Source organism: Medicago sativa, chromosome 8 (genome assembly GCF_051527215.1).
Source record: "Medicago sativa cultivar Bolivia chromosome 8, Bolivia_mono, whole genome shotgun sequence".
In the NCBI taxonomy this organism is placed as follows: domain Eukaryota; kingdom Viridiplantae; phylum Streptophyta; class Magnoliopsida; order Fabales; family Fabaceae; genus Medicago; species Medicago sativa.
The window spans coordinates 54466943-54488140 of NC_140756.1; the positions used below are offsets into that span (position 1 = coordinate 54466943).

The 21198-nt window shown below is 31.7% G+C and overlaps 2 protein-coding genes across 2 annotated transcripts; both read right to left on the reverse strand.

Moving 5' to 3' along the window:
* Positions 1 to 3323: 3323 nt before the first annotated feature.
* LOC146899589 (F-box/FBD/LRR-repeat protein At4g26340-like) lies at positions 3324 to 7592 on the reverse strand. The gene is made up of 5 exons (XM_085735920.1): positions 6771 to 7592; positions 5559 to 6009; positions 5291 to 5455; positions 4918 to 5203; positions 3324 to 3581 (listed from the first exon to the last, which is right to left on the reverse strand). Exons 1-4 carry the CDS (start codon positions 7271 to 7273, stop codon positions 4925 to 4927), a joined length of 1398 nt encoding a protein of 465 aa, XP_085592046.1. The 5' UTR covers positions 7274 to 7592; the 3' UTR covers positions 3324 to 3581; positions 4918 to 4924.
* Positions 7593 to 13253: 5661 nt separating this feature from the next.
* LOC146899590 (F-box/FBD/LRR-repeat protein At4g26340-like) lies at positions 13254 to 19690 on the reverse strand. Its single transcript, XM_085735921.1, has 5 exons — positions 19076 to 19690; positions 15767 to 16205; positions 15493 to 15657; positions 15120 to 15405; positions 13254 to 13563 (listed from the first exon to the last, which is right to left on the reverse strand). Exons 1-5 carry the CDS (start codon positions 19573 to 19575, stop codon positions 13559 to 13561), a joined length of 1395 nt encoding a protein of 464 aa, XP_085592047.1. The 5' UTR covers positions 19576 to 19690; the 3' UTR covers positions 13254 to 13558.
* Positions 19691 to 21198: the final 1508 nt, after the last annotated feature.

The window sequence follows — 21198 nt, forward strand, 5'->3', positions numbered from 1 at the left end:
TGTTTGCCAAGTTGACATGTGTATAGTAATCATTTTAAAAATTTATCAGTGATAGTATGTTCCGTGTATAATTTTTATTTTTAACTTTTTTGGATTGATAACTTATCCTGTGTATAATTATAATTTTAAAATATGTATTAGTGATGACTTGTCACGTGTATAATAATTATTTTAAAATTTGTATTTGTGATGACTTGTTCAATGTATAATAATAATTTTAAAATTTTCAGCAGCGCCTATTTTTTAAGTGTATAATGATTAATTTAAAAATTTATCTTATTATTTTTAACTTTTTAGAAGTAACAACTTATCCCTTTCTTGTACTGTGTAGACTTTTTTATATTGTATAGATTTTCAGCAACGACAATTTTTCAAGTGCATAATAATTATCGACAATTTATAAAGCTCCTTGTGTAGGGAAAGTAAAGTCGTTTGGTTATATATAATTTCATTTTAGCTGCATCAAAAAAAAAATTATTGACTTATATAATTTTAGAATATGTTTGTCAACTATAATAATCATTTTAAAAAGTTACCCATGACAATATGTCTCATGTATAATTCTTATTTTTAGTTTTTTGGGATTGATAAATTTTCCCGTCGTATAATTATAATTTTAAAATACGTATTAGCGATGACTTGTCACATGTATGATAATTATTTTGAAAATTATATATAATAATTTTATAATATGTATTAGCTATGACTTGTCCCGTGTATAATAATTATTTTTAAATTTATATCAACGACAACATGGTCCATGTATTATAATGACTTTAAATTTTTTATCAATGAGAACATATCACGTGTATAGTGACGACTCGTCTCGTGTATAACAATTCTTTTAAAATTTGTATTAGTGACAGTGTATTTTTTATCAACGACAACTTGTCATGCGCGTAGATGGGCTTGGAAACCAGAGGAGGGAGGCTCTTTTTCGGTTCGGTCTTGCTATTTGAAATTAGAGAGCTCGTTGGTGGATGAGGTAAGGTGGAATGTGGAAAAGATGAGGGTTTTTGAGAACATTTGGAAAAGCAAAGCTCCTTTGAAAGTGGTAGCGTTCTCTTGGAAGCTTCTTCTAGATAGGATTCTTTCTCGAACAAATCTTGCTAGGCGAAATTGTTTACCTCATGAGGTCACTACCTTGTGTGTATTGTGTGGTAGATTGGAAGAATCGTCGATGCACTTATTCCTCCATTGTAATTTTACAACGAAGGTTTGAGAGAGAGTGTGATGAGATGGCTTGATTTCTATTTTATTACTCCTCTGAATTTGTTCATTCATTGGGCTAGTTGGAGTATTGAAGGTAGAAATAAGAGGATCCGTAAGGGGTTGTGGATTATTTGGCATGCAACTATTTGGTCAATTTGGTAAGCTAGAAATCATTGTATTTTCCGGAATGAGGTGAAATATGTGGATGATTTATTGTCAGATATAATGGTGTTGTCTTGGCGTTGGAGTTGTCTAGACTTACTATGGAAACTTGTCTCTATTATGTATGGAGTTGGAATCCTAGTGTTTGATGAGGTAGTTGTGTTTTTGTTCTGTTGGAGTCTGTTTGTGCGATTGTCTTTACTGAGTTATTGTACTTCAAATTTTGAGATCTAATATGCTGCATATTTTGACCACAAGAATTTGATATCTTTTACATGGCCTTGTTCATGGTAGTAATTGAAGCTCTAGTGTTATATGCATGAAAACTTAGAATTGCTGTCAATTCACAATGTTGATTTTATTATTAATTTTTAAGGTTCTTCGAATAATAAATACAAGTGAATCAATACACAAAGTATTCCAACAATGTTGATTATTGTATAGATGATTATTGTGTTGGCATTTTTGGAAGGTCATCATTGAGATGATTATTGTATAGATTCAAATAACTTAATCGCGAAAACTGAGATGTTACCTCAGGGAAGCTCCATGCAAAAAGATTACCACCGATATTGAGATAATCTATGTTTCCTTCAAATTTGTTATTTGACAGATCAAGTACGGCGCAACTTCCAGTTAGCAGTGGCAGTTCACTGGTGAAACCATTCAACGAGAGATTCAGAAAGGGAAGTGTTGTTAATGTAATAACAATTAACAACAATTGAAGCTGAACACTCATATAAGTCGGATTATTTATTTCGAGGAGAAGAAAAATTGGAATTAATGAATCTACTTGAGAGATTGTTGGCACTCGAATCAAGTTCAGTTAAACCAAAGAATAAGTGCCATTAGGAATAAATCCTGAAAATCTGTTGTTGCTAAGCTTAAGGATTTGGATATCATAAACAAAATCAAATCCAGGTAATTCAATTGGTTATAGCTGAGATCCAACACCTTCAAGTCCTGGCAAATAGGTTGTTCAGCTCCACCAACCAATATACCAGTAAGCTGGTTGTGGCTTAGATTCAGATACTTAATACTTCCATATATTCCCGGTAGAAATTTCCCAGAATCAGAACTCAGTAGCATTTTATCACTTAAATCAACATAGCTAGCTGCTAGCACTAGATAAAAGCATAAACTCAACGTCTAGCGGACCATCAAACGTATTCCCATGCAAGCCGAGTTTTTCAAGGACTAAAAAGAATGAGACGTAAACATGTCAATGGTAACCATTTGAAAAATGTAAACTTGTTCATGATAATTCAAAAAAGTGATTGATAAGGAAGATATGTTTTTACCCGAAGAAACAAGAAATAATCATGTATAGAGATGGATGTGTGCAATATTAGCCTGGGGGCGCAGCTTCTGTATAAACTCACACCTCGAAAAACAAACATTTAATTGGATTTCAGAAAAGACTAGTATTTGTATAATTATTATATCAAATTTACACATTCAATATTAAAATTCATTTTGGTCATTTACACATCCAAAAGCAATTTTGACACTATTTTCATATATATCACTTTGTTTTGGAAGTTTCAAATTTCTAATATGAACAAGGCTCTGCAATAAGATTTGATGAAGTTTCACTTTTACACCTATAATTCACTTTACATTTAACTCATTCTTAATTAAAATCAAATTTCATTACAACATAACTAAACATACAAATTTTCTGCAATATGATTCTCTTTATATTGAACACTTTTTATGACCATTTGTTGTTGCAAGGCATTGTTAAAATCATTTCTATATATGCATTTCCTATAATGTTAAGGAGATATTGATAAACTTTGCATAAACATTTCCTATAAGAAAATAATTATGTAATTAAGAGGTTTTAACAATTCATTGCAGAATATATATTGCATGCGCCTTAAAATCAATTTCATGGATTTTTACTAACTTAACTATATTATGGAAGATGATATTGCTCCACAACCTTACTGAGTATAGTGACTCTTAAGCAAAAGTCTTTTGAAATTCCATAAACAGTTTTCAATTACGGTCGCTGTTCTACACAATATAAAGCATAACATAAGCAAATGGTTGCAAAAGACTTGAAGCTTTGATAAAATGCAAAATACAAAAGGACACTGCCAAAACATTCAGCACAAAGTTTGAAATTCCATCAAATTTGTAACCAACAAGGAAGATTGAATAACCCGAATGCGCAAATGCCAAATCCACACTTATTTATCCTGCAACATAAACTTAACATTAGTAATTCACATAATTTAAATCCAGAGATATATGGTTTATCAACAAAAAAGGACATAAATCAGTGTTAACAATTCATGCCATTTACCTTTATATAACAACTAAAATCTGTTAAGTTATCCAATGACCAAAACTAAAGAAGTCAGTTGAGAATGGCATTGACTTAGTTGGAAAACAAAAACTGATTACAATCCCTATTACTGAAAACAAAAAAAGACTTTCTTACAAGAACAAAACTTTAAAACAGCTAAATTACATTTTCAGCACCTAAACCAGCGGAAAAAAAACCTATAGAAGTATGGCTCAGATGATTTTGAGATGGAACACATCTAGTTGCGTGAACTTAAATTTAGTACTCATAACTTGCAAGAAATGGTCGATTATCGATAAGACAAAAGCTACACAGATGCATAACATTGATGACAATGAGATTTTAAGCTCACAAAAAGTTTAAACATAAATATGTATAAGCATAAGTAGGCAATACATTAACATGCAACACTAAGATTTCTACAAGAGCTTATGCACATTCTAAGCAATACTGTCTACATCAAGAGGGATTTTTTTTAATAAATTCCAACAAAATGTAAGTGATAAGCAATGGCTCCCTATTAGTTAGCAGAAATAGGAGAGCCATAGATGATGAAACTCGTTATAACTTGTGTTAGTGATGTTATAAGGATGGTGAGGGGAAGAGTAAGGAATATCTTAGAAATTGTATCAGTATAGCGAAGGAGAGTCAGCTCCTCTACGATAAATAACTCGTGTAATTCTTTTAGATCATCAGTAAAGATCAGTCTATATTTTCATTCATTTCTATCATTTGAACCGATCTCTATACTAAGATTTGGTCAATGGCAACCACATCATAATATAACTTCCTAAATAAAATACATTTGTAGAAAGTAGAAAATATAAAATATGGTTGAACCCACAAGTTAAAAATTCTTAATTGATGCATTCACATAAAAAAATTATTCCTTTCCTTTAAGATGGTTCAAACTTAGTAAGCATATGAATGTCCTAATTTTCTATGATCTTAAAATTCGAATACAGGCATGGTTATAAGGGTAGAACTACAATAATTAGGTTTAGCAGATAGAGGCAAAACCGAATTATGTTTAATTATGAGAAAATAGCTAGATCATGGAAAAATTAGATACATTGAAGGGTATGCATTGCAATTTCACCAAAATTAACATGGTTGAAAATGTGGGTGAGATGAATGTAAAAAAAAGGGAAACTACTTGTGCGAACTAAACATCATTTTTTTATATTCAAAAAGCACCACAGAATAAAGATGGCGAGAGTTTTTACCTAGAACTTAGTCATATTTAACTCGGCAGACAGTAGATCCCCGTGGCATATACGAAATTTTTTTGAGAAAATGGTACTTTGTTGACTTCTTTCTTTCATCCAACAAAAAACCAGAAAAACGCATTTTCTTCAAAACAAGTCCATAATGCAAAACATAACTAGCAAAGTCCATCTCAAGCCAACATCCTCTATATCCTTTAAAGTGGATATAGGTCAAGTGGGATGCAAGACAATTAGGAACACTTTTCGGCTTTGTCCTAAGACCAAATTGATGTGGTGCTGTATCCTGCAGGAAACAAGGTACAACTCACCAAATAATCAAACAAACAACACACACCCACACCAAAGCTCAAGTTAAACTCAATTCACGAACCTTGTCATTCTGAATTATAAGAGCTTCAAGTATAGGACATTTCTGAAGCACGACGTACAGAAAAGCGTCGAAAGTAGGAAGAATGAGCTCTAGATGTAGTAAACAGCGAAATTCCGAAAAGTGCATTTTCGAAAAATCTATAATACGTTGACTACCTAATAATCTCTTTTGGTACGTACAAAACAACAAGTGGAGATACAAGAATTAGCAGAAGACTACTAAATATATAAAGGAATATATAATCATGGATAACGAAAATTGCACTCACCATTGTTGTATTACAACTAAACACTAGACATTTAACTCCAGAGAGCGCTTGGAGGAGAGTGAGTAAAGGGTCAACAGATTCACTTCCAGAAGAGGAGACTACATCAAGATATGCTTCCTCCACGTTGTGCAAGTTCCCAACAGAAGTGGCATCGCCAATAGTGATATCAGTGAGGCTAAGGTACTTGAGACCAGGTGTGTCTATCTCAAGACAAACTTCAATTTCATTCTCTACAGTAAATTCAAAACTCTTCAAGGAAGATGGAACCCTAAGCTTGGCCAAAGATTCAGTTGAAAAGGAAAGTTTCAAAGTTTCTAAGACTGGACAGGCAGAGAGAAGGATATTAATGGCATTCACATCCACATTACCAATGTCTAGTTGTAATCTCTTCAATGATGGTAAACAAACAGCCGATGATTGTCCCAATTCTACAAAGATCTCACCGTAGAGACTGTGTGCATTACACAAATCTTATGTTATCATCATTTATCATGTCACATTTAACAAGAACAAGTGTGCAAATAATAAATAAAGAAATGACTGAAAGAAATATCTTTGAAGCTCTAAAAAAGACTGTAATTTTTGTAAATAAATACCAGTACAATAGTAGAATAAAAAGCCATTCTGCAAGTGAATGTCTAAGAATAATGTTGAATGTATGTAACAATGCTACAAAACATGACATAGTGTCTTTTCCTTAGCAAGTTTTGTCATATCTTTTATTAATTGGTTTGTTAATTGAAAATGTCTTTGCTTAATTAGCATAATAATCATAAAATCACCAATTACTACTCCATCGGATCCTAGTTTTCCTCGAGTTATTTTCATATAACAAACAATCAATAAATGTTTTTTTAGAAAGTTTAGGTGAGTTGGGCTCTAGAAGCTCCCGAGCGACAAGGCAGGTCTCTCAGTGAGACCCAACAAACGTACTTACAGATCAACTACCAAAGAGATTCCTGCATCAATAATGGGAGTTGATCTCACCACCTTGCTGGTGAGTAAACTCTACCAACGCAGTCAACTTTCATTGTTTTTTTTTTTTTTTGAAAGGAGTCAACTTTCATTGTTAAAATCAATAAATCTTGTTACTTTTTCATAAAATAATTTTAATAATTTGTTATCCCATTATACCTAACTCTCTGTAGCAAATAAACATTGAAAATGAGAGACTAAAATACTCAAATATGAAGGGAAAAAAAAAAAGGTAACCTGATGGAGAGGAGGTTAGTGCATGATAGGACCGCGAGAGGGAGTTTGAAGCCCTGATCCTCAGACGAGAAGAGGTCGAGATGAAGATCCTCAAGGTGGGGCCCAACGGCGGTGCGAATCCACGTGTCAACAGAGCGTTCAGCGAAGTTATCAAGTTGAGATTGGCCGCAAGAGAGACGCATCTTCCGAATGTCGCGGGTCCTTCGTAAAGAGAGAAAGCCGTTGACGAAAATAGCAAAGTCTTTGAAATGTTCGGCCTCGCCGTCGACGCCGGGAGAGTACTCATTGTAGAAATGAAAAGCTTGGAGATATTTCCAGAGATGAAGATACCTATGAGAAACAAGGCTCATTGTACACACAGATGTTTTTGTGGGAAGGAAGGAAAGTATATGACACAAGAGAGAGTCTGCCAGACTGCTTAATCTGTCTTTGTTGGTGTTACTGCCTTGACCATCGTCTTCTTCTTCTCCTCCTGGTTTTCTTCGTTTTGAACTTTCCTCCATTTTAGATTTTCAGATTTTCTCTTCGTAAACCCCTTTTCTATTGTTTTACTGTAATTTTGTTACTTAATATACTGCTCTTTCATACTAGCGTCTACTATTTTGAGTTTAACTAGTTTTTGATAGTATACTGTATACACACTAAACAGACACAGACTGCGCAAATTCAGATTTAAAGTGGCGTATAGCTTCTATCTAGCCTGCAAAATGACCATTTATTGATGGATTGGACACCACTTGAGGAAGATTACCTTGGTGGCTGTGCTGATTATTAATATGAGTAATCATATTTCAACAACTTTTTTTATAAATTTTTTGGGACAACTTTCTTGTTTTTCTGGAGTATATCAAGTGAGAATGACTTTTATATGTTAGAAATAATAATGATATTTGAACAATTTTTAGAGTTGCTACGTACGGGTCTGTTTGATTGTGTTTTGCTTATTAGTTTTTGAAAATTATTTTGCAAACTTGTTTTTTAAAACTGTTTTAATAAGTAAATTAAGAAAAAAAATTGTTTGGGAATTACACTTTTAAAAACTGTTTTAAAGATGAAAGAGTGAAAAACTTGTTTGGTAACACATTTTTTGAAAGAAAAAAAAAAAACTGTTTTGCTCTTTTTTCCCTGAAGGCTTTACTTTAGCGTGTAAAATCAAACACAAATAAAATAACAAAATGTTATTATAATTACATAAATGCCATTAATAAAAATATGTCAAATGTCCGCCTTTCTTAAACTCTAAATGGAAAACTAAAACTAAAACTGAAAACCAAAACTACTTTTGACCCATCTAGCGTACGCTATGTTGATGGGTCTCTCACAGCTGTGAGATGTGGATCACCGAAGTTGGTATGTTGCTTTACAGTGCACTACCTGTTTGAGCCGGTTAATACTGTTAAACGATTATTATAAAAGTCACTTTTTCATTAATTGTTCTGTGTACTACAGTACCTTTTTCATTAACTCATTCGAAGCACATTAATAAAATACTACTTCCGGTTCTATTTAGAAAAAACAATTGATTTTTTTGATACATGAAATATTTTATGTATTTGGTTTAGATTCTAGACTAGATAGATAAATCATTCAATGTATCTAAAAAGTCAATTGTTTCTTGTAAATAGGATTGGAGGGAGTATTTATTTAAAAGTCCAAATAATAAATATGCACCAAGAAAAGAATAATAAATTGTTAGTGCAATTTATTCAAAGTTTGTTTTCTGCGTTAATATTACTAAATTATCATTTATTTGTATTGTATTAAATTTGACTCTTCATATTTCAAAACAAGTTATTAGTGTTAATCAAGGATATGTTTAAGAAAAAATAATAAATGAATCTAGTAATTTGAAAATATATTTATATTTAGAGACATTTTTTAGACTAAAATATGCTTAGATATAGAAACGGATGGTGTATAATTAAATGATCACTAGTTTGTCCTCAAATAATAGTTTGTATATATTTAATTCCATATTAATCACGTATGTAACATACTTGGAAGACCCTCTAAAAAATGACTGACTTGAATACCATATAATATGGGTAGTTATAATTGAATAAAAAAAATTGCATAAAGAAAATTTTGGAAATTATCAATTATATTTTAATTTTACCCAATTTTAATAAGGTTCTCATAAGACGTAAGTTGGTCTTGGTAAGATTTTCATAAAACGGAAGTTCGTATTGGTAGAATTTTCATAGAACAAAAGTAAGTAATTGTAGGATTCTCATAAAACGGATAGTTGGTATTAGCAAGATTCTCGTATAAGAATGGATGGTCAGGTTTTATAAGAATTCTCATCGAACGCGAGTAAGTAATTGTAGAATTCTCATAGAACGGATAGTCATAGACTTATGCCGAAGATTTTAATTACTGCATTTTCAAATCCTACTTTTTTCTTAGTCTAATCAGGTCATATTCAAAGGTCATATTAATTATATTTGCTATTGTTAGTTTGTTGAGTTTGTTTTGACCGTCGTAGAAATGTCTTTCTATGTTGATTAGATTTTTGAAGGGATAGTTTTACGGATTGACTTATACCGAAGATTCTAATGCCGAAATTATATTTTCTACGTTGTCCTTATTCCAATTATGTCATATTTAACGGTCGGATTGATTATATTTCATATCGTTAGTCGGTTGGGTTCATTTTGTTATTCGGAGGAATGCCCTTCCATGTTAATGAGGTTTCTGAAGGGATAGTTTGTCGGATTGACTTTACCGAAGATTCAAATGATGAAAGTATTGTTCCTACTTTGTTCTTATTTCAATTAGGTCATATTCAATGGTCAGATTGATTATATTTGATACCGTTAGTAGATTGAGTCTATTTTGTTCGTCGGAAGAATGCCCTTCCTTGTTAGAGATCAAATTTGTTAAACTTTTTAGGAAGATTAAAAATAAAATTTGAGATGTTTATAAGGATTAAAATTTATGTAAACCTATTTATTTCTAAATATGAGAGGAATCAGATTCTAGAAAAATATTTAGTCTTGTGGGTGAATGTTAGTACCAAATTAAAATTGCACATCTAAATTTTTTTACACTAGGATCTTTGTCATACCGTTAGTAGATTGAGTCTATTTTGTTCGTCGGAGGAATGCCCCCTTCCTTGTTAGAGATCAAATTTGTTAAACTTTTTAGGAAGATTAAAAATAAAATTTGAGATGTTTATAAGGATTAAAATTTATGTAAACCTATTTATTTCTAAATATGAGAGGAATCAGATTCTAGAAAAATATTTAGTCTTGTGGGTGAATGTTAGTACCAAATTAAAATTGCACATCTAAATTTTTTTACACTAGGATCGTTGTCATGGAGGTTTGGCTACTTTTTCTTTAATTGTACGTTACGAATACGAGTGATCGTAATGTGCAATCAATCTAAGAGTAGTCAAGCTTCGATGTCATCGATCTTAGTGAGGATGAGTTTAGATTTGCACATTTAATTTAGGCTAAATTACATCGGAGATCCTTTAAGTTATTTGATTATAATATCTTGGTCCTTTAAGTTTGTTTCATACCACTTACATTCATTAAGTTATTTAATCGTAACATGTTAGTTCTTTGAATATTTTTCGTAACATTTAGGTCCTTTTACATATTTACTTGTGACTTTTAGGCCCCGAATAACTTATATTTATAAGATCTTAAACTCCTCCAGTTGTTACGATAAAATAACTTAAATGACCTAATTGATACGGAAAAACTTGAAGGACCAACTTATTATAATTATTAACTTAAGGGACCTAAATTGTACGAAAACAACTTAACGGACCAAATTGTTAGAATTAAATAACCTAAATGACATATGATGTAAGTTAGCCTATAATTTAAATTCTCTTTCACCAAAACTAAATTATAATTCAAAAACTTAACCCAATTTTTAAAATTAACCAAGCACAGCCCACCTAGAAACACGATGAACAAAAACGTGAAATTTCCTTTATCGGTTTTTATTTTGTGAATTCAAACACAAATCCTATTAGTACAAATTTCAAAAAAATACTATATTAAAAATATTCTTTCATGGTAAACGGGACTACAATTGAATTTAATTAAAATGAAATTTAGTTTTAAAGATTTAATGAAAATTATCAAAAAAAATAAATCATTTTAATGTTTTATTAATTGTAAACAAAAACTTAAAATCCATTGTAATGTTTCTGACCGATCCTGGGATTTCTTGTCAAAAAAAAAAACCGATCCTGGGATTTTCACAATTTTTTCAACAATACTGAAAACACCCTTTTATTAAATCTGATTTTAAATTCAACTAGATTTTTGACCCGTGCTCCGCTCGGGTTTATTGTAATGGGATTGACATACGAATAATAAAATGCAATATATAATACGTAACGGTGAAAAAATAACACGTCCATAGTAGACAAAATAAAACACTTCATAAAATGTATGACATCTAAAAATATTATAAAAGAAAATTCGGTAATCCTATCAATAATTCAGGTATATATAACCAAGTTTACATGGAAATTAGGGTAGCCGAAAAAAAAATATAAAATAGAAGGCATCAAACGTGATCATTATATGCTCATAGTTTCTAGAACAAACGTGCAGCATCAAATAAGTGTAGAAAATATTTTCTTAAAAAAAAAAAGACAAGAGGATAGGAATGAAATTGGTGCGATGCATTTTTTTAGATGGAATTTGTTAGGTAAAATAATTGCAAACCTAATAAAGCAAATGAGCGGGAAAAAATTAGGTTAAGTTGTTGCAGACGTAACAAAATTAATAAATAAGGATAAATAAGGATGTCAAAAAAAAAAAGGCATGAAATTAAAAAAAATCCAAAAAAAAAAGTGCAAAATTCTTGACAAAAAAAATATAAAATAGAAGGATCATACATCATTGATATGGTAGAAAATATTTTCTTCAAAAAAAAAAGGCAAGCGGATAGGAATGAAATTGGTGTGCAATGCATTTTTTTAGATGGAATTTGTTAGGTTAAATAATTGCAAACCTAATAAAGCAAATGAGCGGGAAAAAATCAGGTTAAGTTGCTGCAGACGTAACAAAAATAATAAATAAGGATTGTTATTTTTTAAAATCAATATATATATGTTTAAATAATAAAATTTTAGCAGGTCACAATTTAAAGAGATCAAAACCATTCACTAGATTTAAAATATATCTAATGGGTCAAATTCCACTTTGCAACCAAACAAAAAAAAGAAATTAACTGAAAACACCCTTTTATTAAATCTGATTTTAAATTCAATTGTTATTTTTCAAAATCAATATATATGTTTAAATAATAAAATTTTAGCAGGTCACAATTTAAAGAGATCAAAACCATTCACTAGATTTAAAATATATCTAATGGGTCAAATTCACTTTGCAACCAAACAAAAAAAGAAATTAAGGTGAGCATGTGGTTTAATTCGATGCAAAGCAAAGAACCTTACCAGGGCTTGACATGCCGAATCCTCTTGAAAGAGAGGAGTGTCTTCGGGAACACGGACACAGGTGGTGCATGGCTGTCGGAAATTAAGGTCATGCACGAGTACACGACCCATTCAGCTCTCGTACCGCAGCGAGAGCCTTGACGGTTCTGCTTTCTTAGTTTTGAAAACTAAAAAACTCAAACTAATTTTCAAAATTACAATTTTCAAAATAGTATACCAAACAAATTTTGTAGTTTTTAATTTTAAAAAACTAAAAAACTGTTTTTGAGAAGTAAATCAATTTTTAAAAACTGATTTCAAATCCTTTAATTGAAATCTTTTGCGCGGATGATACTGAGTTTATGTACTTCAAATTTTGAGATGTAATATGCTGCATATTTTGACCACAAGAATTTGATATCGTTTACAGAGCATTGTTCATGGCAGTAACTGAGGCTCTAGTGTTATATACATGGAAACATAGAATGATTGTCAATTCACAATGTTGGTTTTATTATTAATTTTTAATAAAACAAGAAATAATCATGCATGGAGATAGATGTGTGCAATATTTCTTGGTATGATCTCACATCTAGAAAAACAAACTTTAATTGGATTTTAAAAAAGACTACTATTTGTATAAGTATTATATCAAATTTTAGACATTCGATATGTAGTTTAATCCATAAGAACATGTTTAGAAGAGTGTGTTAGGATTGTGTCCCTAACATTACTCTTAGAATTAATTATTTTCAGATATGTAGTTTAACATTTTGATTATGAACTTTATGCCTATGGTTAATACAACATAAACACTGTTCTTTTTCTTTTTTTGACAAAATAAACATTGTGTTCATATATATAGTTTAACTCGATAGCCCATCCAAATTTTATTTCCGGCTCCGCCGCTGTATACGACGAGACACGCAAAAGAGAAGAAACACATGAGAATGACATTGTTACAATGTGATGGGAAAAAATGACCAATTATAAAAAATGAGACGGTGATATGGGATGGAGTGGATTTTGTTACTCCATACCACTTAACTCCAGTACGTTTTATCATATTCTATTAATAAGCTCAGAAAATATCAGTTTCATTATGGAAGATGATGTTGATCCACAACTTTACAGAGTTATAGCGACTCTTAAGCAAGTCTTTCGAAATCTCATAAACAATTTTCAATCACTGTCCTCTGTTCTACACAAGATAAACATAACATAAGCAAATGGTTGCAAAAGACTTGAGCCTTGATAAAATGCAAAATACAGAAGTACACTGCCAAAACAATAAGCTAACAAAGTTTGAAATTCCGTCAAATTTGTAACCAACAAGGAAGATTGAATAACCAGAATGTGCAAATGCCAAATCTACACTGATTCATCCTGCAACATTAACTTAACATTAGTAATTCACGTAATTTAAATCCATAGACATAAATAATATGATTTATCAACAAAAAATGACATAATCAGTTTTAACAAATCATGCCATTTAGCATTATAGAACAACTAAAATCTGTTAAGTTATTCAATGACCAAAACTAAAGAAGTAAGTTGAGAATGTCATTGATTTAGTTGGAAAACTAAAAACTGACTACAATCCCCATTAACAAAAACGAAAATAGGCTTTTTCTTCCAAGAACAAAACTTTAAAACAGCTCAATTACATTTTCAGCAACCTAAATCAGCAAATATCTATAGAAGTATGGCTCAGATGATTTTGAAATGGAACACAACATCTAGTTGCGTGAATTTAAATTTCGTACTCATAATTTGCAAGAAATGGTCGATTATGCATAAGACAAAAGCTACACAGATGCATAAAATAAATTGCTGACAATGAGATTTTAAGCTCACAAAAAATTTAAACATAATATACATAAGCACATACACATTAACATGCTTGCAACATTAAGATTTCTACAAGAGCTTATGCACATTCTAAGCAACACTGTCTACATCAAGAGGGAGTTTTTTAATAAATCCAAACAAATTGTAAGCGATATGCAATGACCCCCTATTAGTTAGCAGAAATAAGAGAGCCATAGATGATGAAACTCGTTCTGACTTGTGTTAGTGACGTTATAAGGATGGTGAGGGGCAGAGTAAGGAATAACTTAGAAATTGTATCAGTCTGGTGAAGGAGGTCCTCTACAATAAACAACTCGTATAATTCTTTTAGATCATCAGTAAAGACCAGTCTATATTTTCATTCATTTCTATCATTTGAACCCTCTATCAGTAAGATTTGGTCAATGGCAACCACATCATAATATAACTTCCTAAATAAAATACATTTGTAGAAAGTAGAAAATATAAAATATGGTTGAACCCAGAAGTTAAAAAATTCTTAATTGATACATGAACATAAAAAATTTATTCCTTTCCCATAAGATGGTAACACTACCATAGTTAAATTGAGTTAAACGCAACCAAAAAAAAAAAAAAACTGGCCTATTTTTAGAGTTTTCAATAACCTTAAAAGTGAGCAGTGGTGCCCCCCAAACACAGATTTACTACTATTATTACTAATTAAAAAAAGAAGCTCACAATGCAAAATTACTAAGTTAATTCACAATAAATGGCATGAAATTGGGTGGAAAAACAAATTCCTTCAAATTTAGTAAGCATGTAAATGTCTTAATATTCCATGATCTTAAAATTCGAATACAAACATGGATAATTGGATACAAGGGTAGAACTAGAATAATTAGGTTTAGCAGATAAAGGCAAATCCGAATTATGTTTAATTATGAGAAAATAATTAGATCATAGAAAAATTAGATGCATTGAAGGGTATGCATTGCAATTCCACCAAAATTAACATGGTTGAAAATGTGGTGAGATGAATGTAAAAAAGGGGAAATTAATTGTGCGAACTAAACATCAATTTTTTTATTCAGAAAGCACCATAGAATAGAGATGGTGAGAGTTCTCACCTAGAACTTGGTCAAATTTAACTTGGCAGACAGTAGATCCCCTTGGCATATTCGAAAATTGTCTGAGAAAATGGTACTTTGTCGACTTCTTGCTTTCATCCGACAAAAAACCAGAAATAAGCATCGTCTTCAAAACAAGTCCATAATGCAAAACATAACTAGCAAATTCCATCTCACGCGAACATCCTGTATATCCTTTAAAGTGAATATAGGTCAAGTGGGATACAAGACAATTAGGAACACTTTTCGGCTTTGCCGTGAGACCATATTGATGTGGTGATGTATCCTGCAGAAAACAAGGCACAACTCACCAAATAATCAAACAAACACCACACACCCACAATAAAACTTAAGTTAAACTCTATTTACGAACCTTCGCATTCTGAATTATGAGAGCTTGAAGCATAGAACATTTCTGAAGCACGTCGTATAGAAAAGGGTCGAAAGTAGGAAGAATGAGCTCCAGATGTAGTAAACACCGAAATTCCGAAAAGTGCATTTTCGAAAAATCTATAATAGGTTGACTACCTAATAATCTCTTTTGGTACGTACACAACAACAACAAGTGGAGATACAAGAATTAGCACAAAACTACTAAATATATAATGGAATATATAATACGTGTGGATAATGAAAATTGCACTCACCATTGCTGAATTACAACTAAACACTAGACGTTTAATTCCAGAGAGAGCTTGGAGTAAAGGGCCAACAGATTCACTTCCAGAAGAGGAGACTACATCAAGATATGCTTCCTCCACGCTGTGCAAGTTTCCAACAGAAATAGCATCGCCAAATTTGATATCGAGGCTAAGGTACTTGAGTCCAGGTATGTCTATCTCAAGACAAACTGCAATGTCATTCTTTACAGTAAATTTAAAACTCTTCAAGGAAGATGGAACCCTAAGCTTGGCCAAAGATTCGGTTGAAAAGGAAAGTTCCAAAGTTTCTAAGTTTGGACATGCAGAGAGAAGGATATTAATGGCATTCACATCCACATAACCAATGTCTAGTTGTAATCTCTTCAATGATGGTAAACAAACAGCCGAAGATTGTGCCAATTCCACAATGATCTCACCGTAGAGACTGTGTACATGACACGTACATTATGTTATCATCATTTATCATGTCACATTTAACAAGAACAAGTTTGCAAATAATAAGTAAAAAAAATGACTGAAATATCTTTGTAGCTCTAAATTACCTTCTTGTTTACTAATTATATTTCTAAGCCCCCTACTCACTTTTTAGTTAATACTACCTCCGTCCCTTATTATAGGACCCTTTCTGATAAAACACGGGTATTAAGAAAGTTGATTATTGTATTAAATTTGTTGACAAATGATATTTTTTTCCATGTTTACCCTTCTATTATTTGAAATTAAAACTCATTATTTTCCTGTATTAATTGCCCACTAGTACTTGAATAATGCACCAAATTATGTTATCATTGTACCGAAAAAATAAAATCAACGTGAATGAATATTCGAAAAGTTTGGATTGAATGTAGACTAGTATTAGAAAGGCCATGGCACAAGAATTTGGAACCTGAATGAACATTCACCTTCTTTTTTTTTACTAAAATTTGAAATCACTTTTTTTTTTCTTCTAAAGTTTAAATTTTGAAGGCTCCAAAATTTAAACTTTTAGGAATTATTTTGCAAATTTCTGGGCCATTTTTTTTAGGAACAAGGAGCATGAAACAGGAGTATATACGTATAGAGATTAGGAGTAAAACAAAATTATCTTTATAAAGGCAGCTTCAAAGAATGAAGAACAGTGCATGAATGAGAGTTACTGGACTACTCTTTTTTCTCATGAATGAAAGTTCCCACGTTAAAATTTATTGTTGTTCTTTTATCAAAGAAAAAAAGAATTTATTGCTTTTCAAAAAAATATGTAGAGTAAATAGGGGTAATTTTGTAAAGAAATCATTAATGTAGTTGACAATTGTAAAAGGGTCTTATAAAAAGGGACAATTATTTTTTTCAAAAGGGTCCTATAATAAGGGACGGAGGTAGTAATAAATTATAAGGACTAAAAGACTGTAATTTTTGTAAATTCATATCTTTTATTAATTGGTTTGTTAATTGAAAATGTCTTTGCTTCACTAGTATAATCATAAAATCACCAATTACTACTCCCTCGGATCCTAGATTTCCTGTAGTTATTTTCATATAACAAAACAATCAATAAATGTTTTTTTTATAAAGTTTAAATGAGTTGGGCTCACCGACATCAACGCAGGTCACCCAGGGAGCACCAACATATGTTCATATACATCAACCACCAAAAAGATCCCCACATCGGCCATGGGAGTTGATCTCATGGCCTTGCCGGTGAGTCAACTCTTTACTAACCGAGTCAACTTTCATCGTTAAAAACAATAAATCTTGTTACTTTTTCATAAAATAATTTTAATCATTTTTTTATAAGGAAAATAATTTTAATCATTTGTTATCCCATCATACTTCATACCTATTTCTCCCTAACAAATAAACAAGAGTATTATTGAGAAAACAATGACATTGAAAATGATAAGTAAATAGCTGAAATTTTTTACAAAAGTATTTTTAAAAAGGATTTTTCTAACCTGTGCAATGTTGCACGAAAATTGCTGTTGACACATTGCATAAGGCTGTGGCACACATGTAAAATACGTTTTTGCCCCCTCGGCAGTTAACTGCCGAATTATGAAACCGGCTGCAGTTAACTGCCGAGGAAAACTTCGGCAGTTAACTACCGAGGAAAATTGAAAACTTCGGCAGTTAACTGCCGAGGAATCCTCAAACCCTTTTTTTTTTACAAAAACCATTAATTTTTTTTATTCTTTAAACCTAAATTTTCCTTAATTAAATTTAATTCTTTAATCCTTTTAAGGAATTAAACACAATTTTTTTTTATGATTTCATTCATGTGATTTTGTTGCCATAAATGAAGAAATCTTATGAAGGTATAATCACAACAATATATGTGCTACCAAATAACTAATCTTATGAAGGCTTGAGTTTATGAGAAAAAAACTTCAACGATATCAATAATGGAAGATATATTATACATAAAAAGCTTAATACGCCGGCCCGACGGGCTTAATAGGCTTTTTTGTAAGCCTTAGCCTGACCTATTTAATTAAATAGGCTTTATAAAAGCTTGAGCCTGGCCTTGTTAATAAACGAGCTGGGCCGAGCTAGGCTTTAAATAGGCTAGGCCATAGGCCCCCCTGTCGGACGGCCTGGCCTGTTCCCACCCCTAGTTACAAATCACAATTACAGTACAACACAGATCTACCACCACCCATACCTTTATCACCACCGTAAACATTCTGCCGACCATGCCCTTTGAACACCGTAACGACCAGCTCTCTGCCCACAAACACCGCACAACTATGACAAAATCGAATCCGGCAACGTCGGTTTCAAATTGGACTATGATGCTGCTCTTTGTCGGATTAGGGAGAACCACCAAGATTTATTCTGATCAGTTTTATTCCGATCAGCAAGATTAATTCCGATCAACAAGATGAACAACAAATGGTTTATTCCGATTTTGCTATTTCTCATAACATCGTGAACAGGGACAAATCTTCATGTTTAAAGCCACATGGGGATGGAACCACCACCGCCACCAACAAGAATTTTCTTTTGGATTTCTTCTAAAAATGTTTTCTTTTGGATTGGAGCAAGAATCGATTGATTTTTGTTCAACACAATTTTTGAAGTAGAAGAAAAAATCGGTCTCTATCATCAGAGCTACCTATCTTTAAAAAAAAAAAAAACAAGAGCTACTTAATATGACATAGGGAATGCCGGAAAGGTTAATAGGAGAGAGAAAAAGAAGTGCATTAACTACTACATCTTAAGCTGTGCAACATTGCACAGGTTAGAAAAACCCTTTAAAAAAGGCTAAAATAAAATACTGTTATTACTCAAATATGAATAAGAAGAAAAAGCGGTTACCTGATGGAGAGGAGGTTAGGGCATGATAGGACAGCGAGAGGGAGTTTGAAGCCCTGATCCTCAGACGAGAAGAGAGCGAGATGAAGATCCTCAAGGTGGGGCCCAACTGCGGTGCGGATCCACGTGTCAACAGAGCGTTCAGCGAAGTTATCAAGTTGAGATTGGCCGCAAGAGAGACGCATCTTCCGAATGTCGCGGGTCCTTCGTAAAGAGAGAACGGCGTTGACGAAAATGGCAAAGTCTTTGAAATGTTCGGCCTCGCCGTCGACATCGGGGTAGTATTCATCGTAGAAATCAAAAGCTTGGAGATATTTCCAGAGATGAAGATACCTATGAGAGACAAGACTCATTGTGCATATAGAGGTTTCTGTGGGGAGGAAGGAAAGTATATGGCATAAGAGAGAGTCTGGCAGACTGCTTAATCTGTCTTTGTTGGTGTTACTGCCTTGACCATCGTCTTCTTCTCCTCCTGGTTTTCTTCGCTTTGAACTTTCCTCCATTTTAGATTTCCTGATTTTCTCTTTGTAAACCTCTTTCTACTGTTTTATGTATTTTTGTTACTTAATATACTTTGTGCACTTTCTTTTTTCACTCTACCCATTTATATTAACTTTTTCATACGTTTGACTAGTTTGTTTTTGATAGTAAACTGTATACACACTACACAGACACAGACTGGGCTAATTCAGATTTAGAGTGGCGTGTAGCTTCCACTCTAGCCTGCAAAATGACCATTTATTGATGGATTGGACAACACATGTGAAGGATACCTTTGGTGGTTGTGATGATTATTAATAAAGGAGTGTTATTTGAACAATCAATTTGATGACAACATATTTAACAACCATAATTTACAAAAAAAAATAGTATTGACACGGAAACCATAACAATAGAGAGATAAAGTGAAAAATAACGTGAGTATGAGAGAAAAAGTTGTCACAAAAGTTATCACAAAATGAATGTTCAAATATCATTTCTCTTATTAATATTGGTGTAAAAATGTGAAAAATTAAGATACGTTATACATAAAACACCGATGGTCAATATGAAAAAATTTCAAAAATTAAGATACAATATAGCTGGGATAGCCGGGATATGTTAATAAAAAAATGATATAATTAAATATAGGGTTAAATATATTTTTAGTCCTTACATTTTACGCTATTTTGAAGAATAGTTCCTGCATTTTATTAAATGTGGCAGTTAGTGGGTCCCAATTATTTATTGAAATGTAAGGACTACTTTTCAAAATCACGCAAATTGTAGACAAAAAACATATTTAACCTTAAAATAATTGGGAAATATTTAACTTTTTCAAAATCATTCAAATTGTAGACCATTAATTTTCGTAAATTATCTTTAGATTTTTCTTTCAAAATTTAAAAGAATTAATTTATTTTTTAACAAAATTAAAAATACACTTTCAAAAATTAGGAAATAAATTTTCAGAAATAAAAAATTGAATTTTTTTTTCCCAAATATTAGAATTAAATTAAAAAGATTTTTTCTTAAAAAATATGGAACAACTATTTGGTGGTTGTGCTGATTATATTGGTGTAAAAGAGACAGATATATTCATTGCGTAAAGAGTAGTGTTATTTGAGCACAACTCTTTGTGGAATTCATATCGATGGTAAGAACAATAAGTTATTTTCGCCAACATAGTAAGGTCATACAAATACATGAGTGGTAGTTTGATTTTCACGAACATTGACAAAATATTTGTTAAGTCGTATTTTCGATTTTATGGAATTCATATGGATGGTAAGAACGAAAAGTTACTCTCTCCGTGTTTATATTAGGGGGATGGAGGACCACACACGTGTTTGGTTTCAATTCTAGAGGGTCAAAAGTGATTCTAGATATTGTAGAATTGGTTTTATAATGTTTGGATAATATAAAGTAGAATTGATTTTACTTTTATATTTGGAGCTACAATTTGTAGCTTTTGGTTTCTACAATTGATTCTAGACTTAAATTCAGTGATAGATCGACTTTTACAAAAATACATCCAAACATAAATCACTTTTCATTTAATTCATTTTTATCCAAAATCAATTTTCCAAAATCAATTATGGTAAGTGTTTATATTAGGGGATTGAGGACCACTTTACATTTTTTTT

Bases quoted from the DNA above. Each gene is read 5' to 3' on its own strand.
- LOC146899589 (XM_085735920.1), bottom strand. From the start codon at position 7,273: ATGGAGGAAAGTTCAAAACGAAGAAAACCAGGAGGAGAAGAAGAAGAC. The intron at 6,010-6,770 runs GTTACCTTTTTT...TAATGCACACAG, and splicing joins ACTAACCTCCTCTCCATCAG to TCTCTACGGTGAGATCTTTG. The intron at 5,456-5,558 runs GTGAGTGCAATT...ACGTACCAAAAG, and splicing joins TTAGTTGTAATACAACAATG to AGATTATTAGGTAGTCAACG.
- LOC146899590 (XM_085735921.1), bottom strand. From the start codon at position 19,575: ATGGAGGAAAGTTCAAAGCGAAGAAAACCAGGAGGAGAAGAAGACGAT. The intron at 16,206-19,075 runs GTAACCGCTTTT...TCATGTACACAG, and splicing joins CCTAACCTCCTCTCCATCAG to TCTCTACGGTGAGATCATTG. The intron at 15,658-15,766 runs GTGAGTGCAATT...ACGTACCAAAAG, and splicing joins TTAGTTGTAATTCAGCAATG to AGATTATTAGGTAGTCAACC.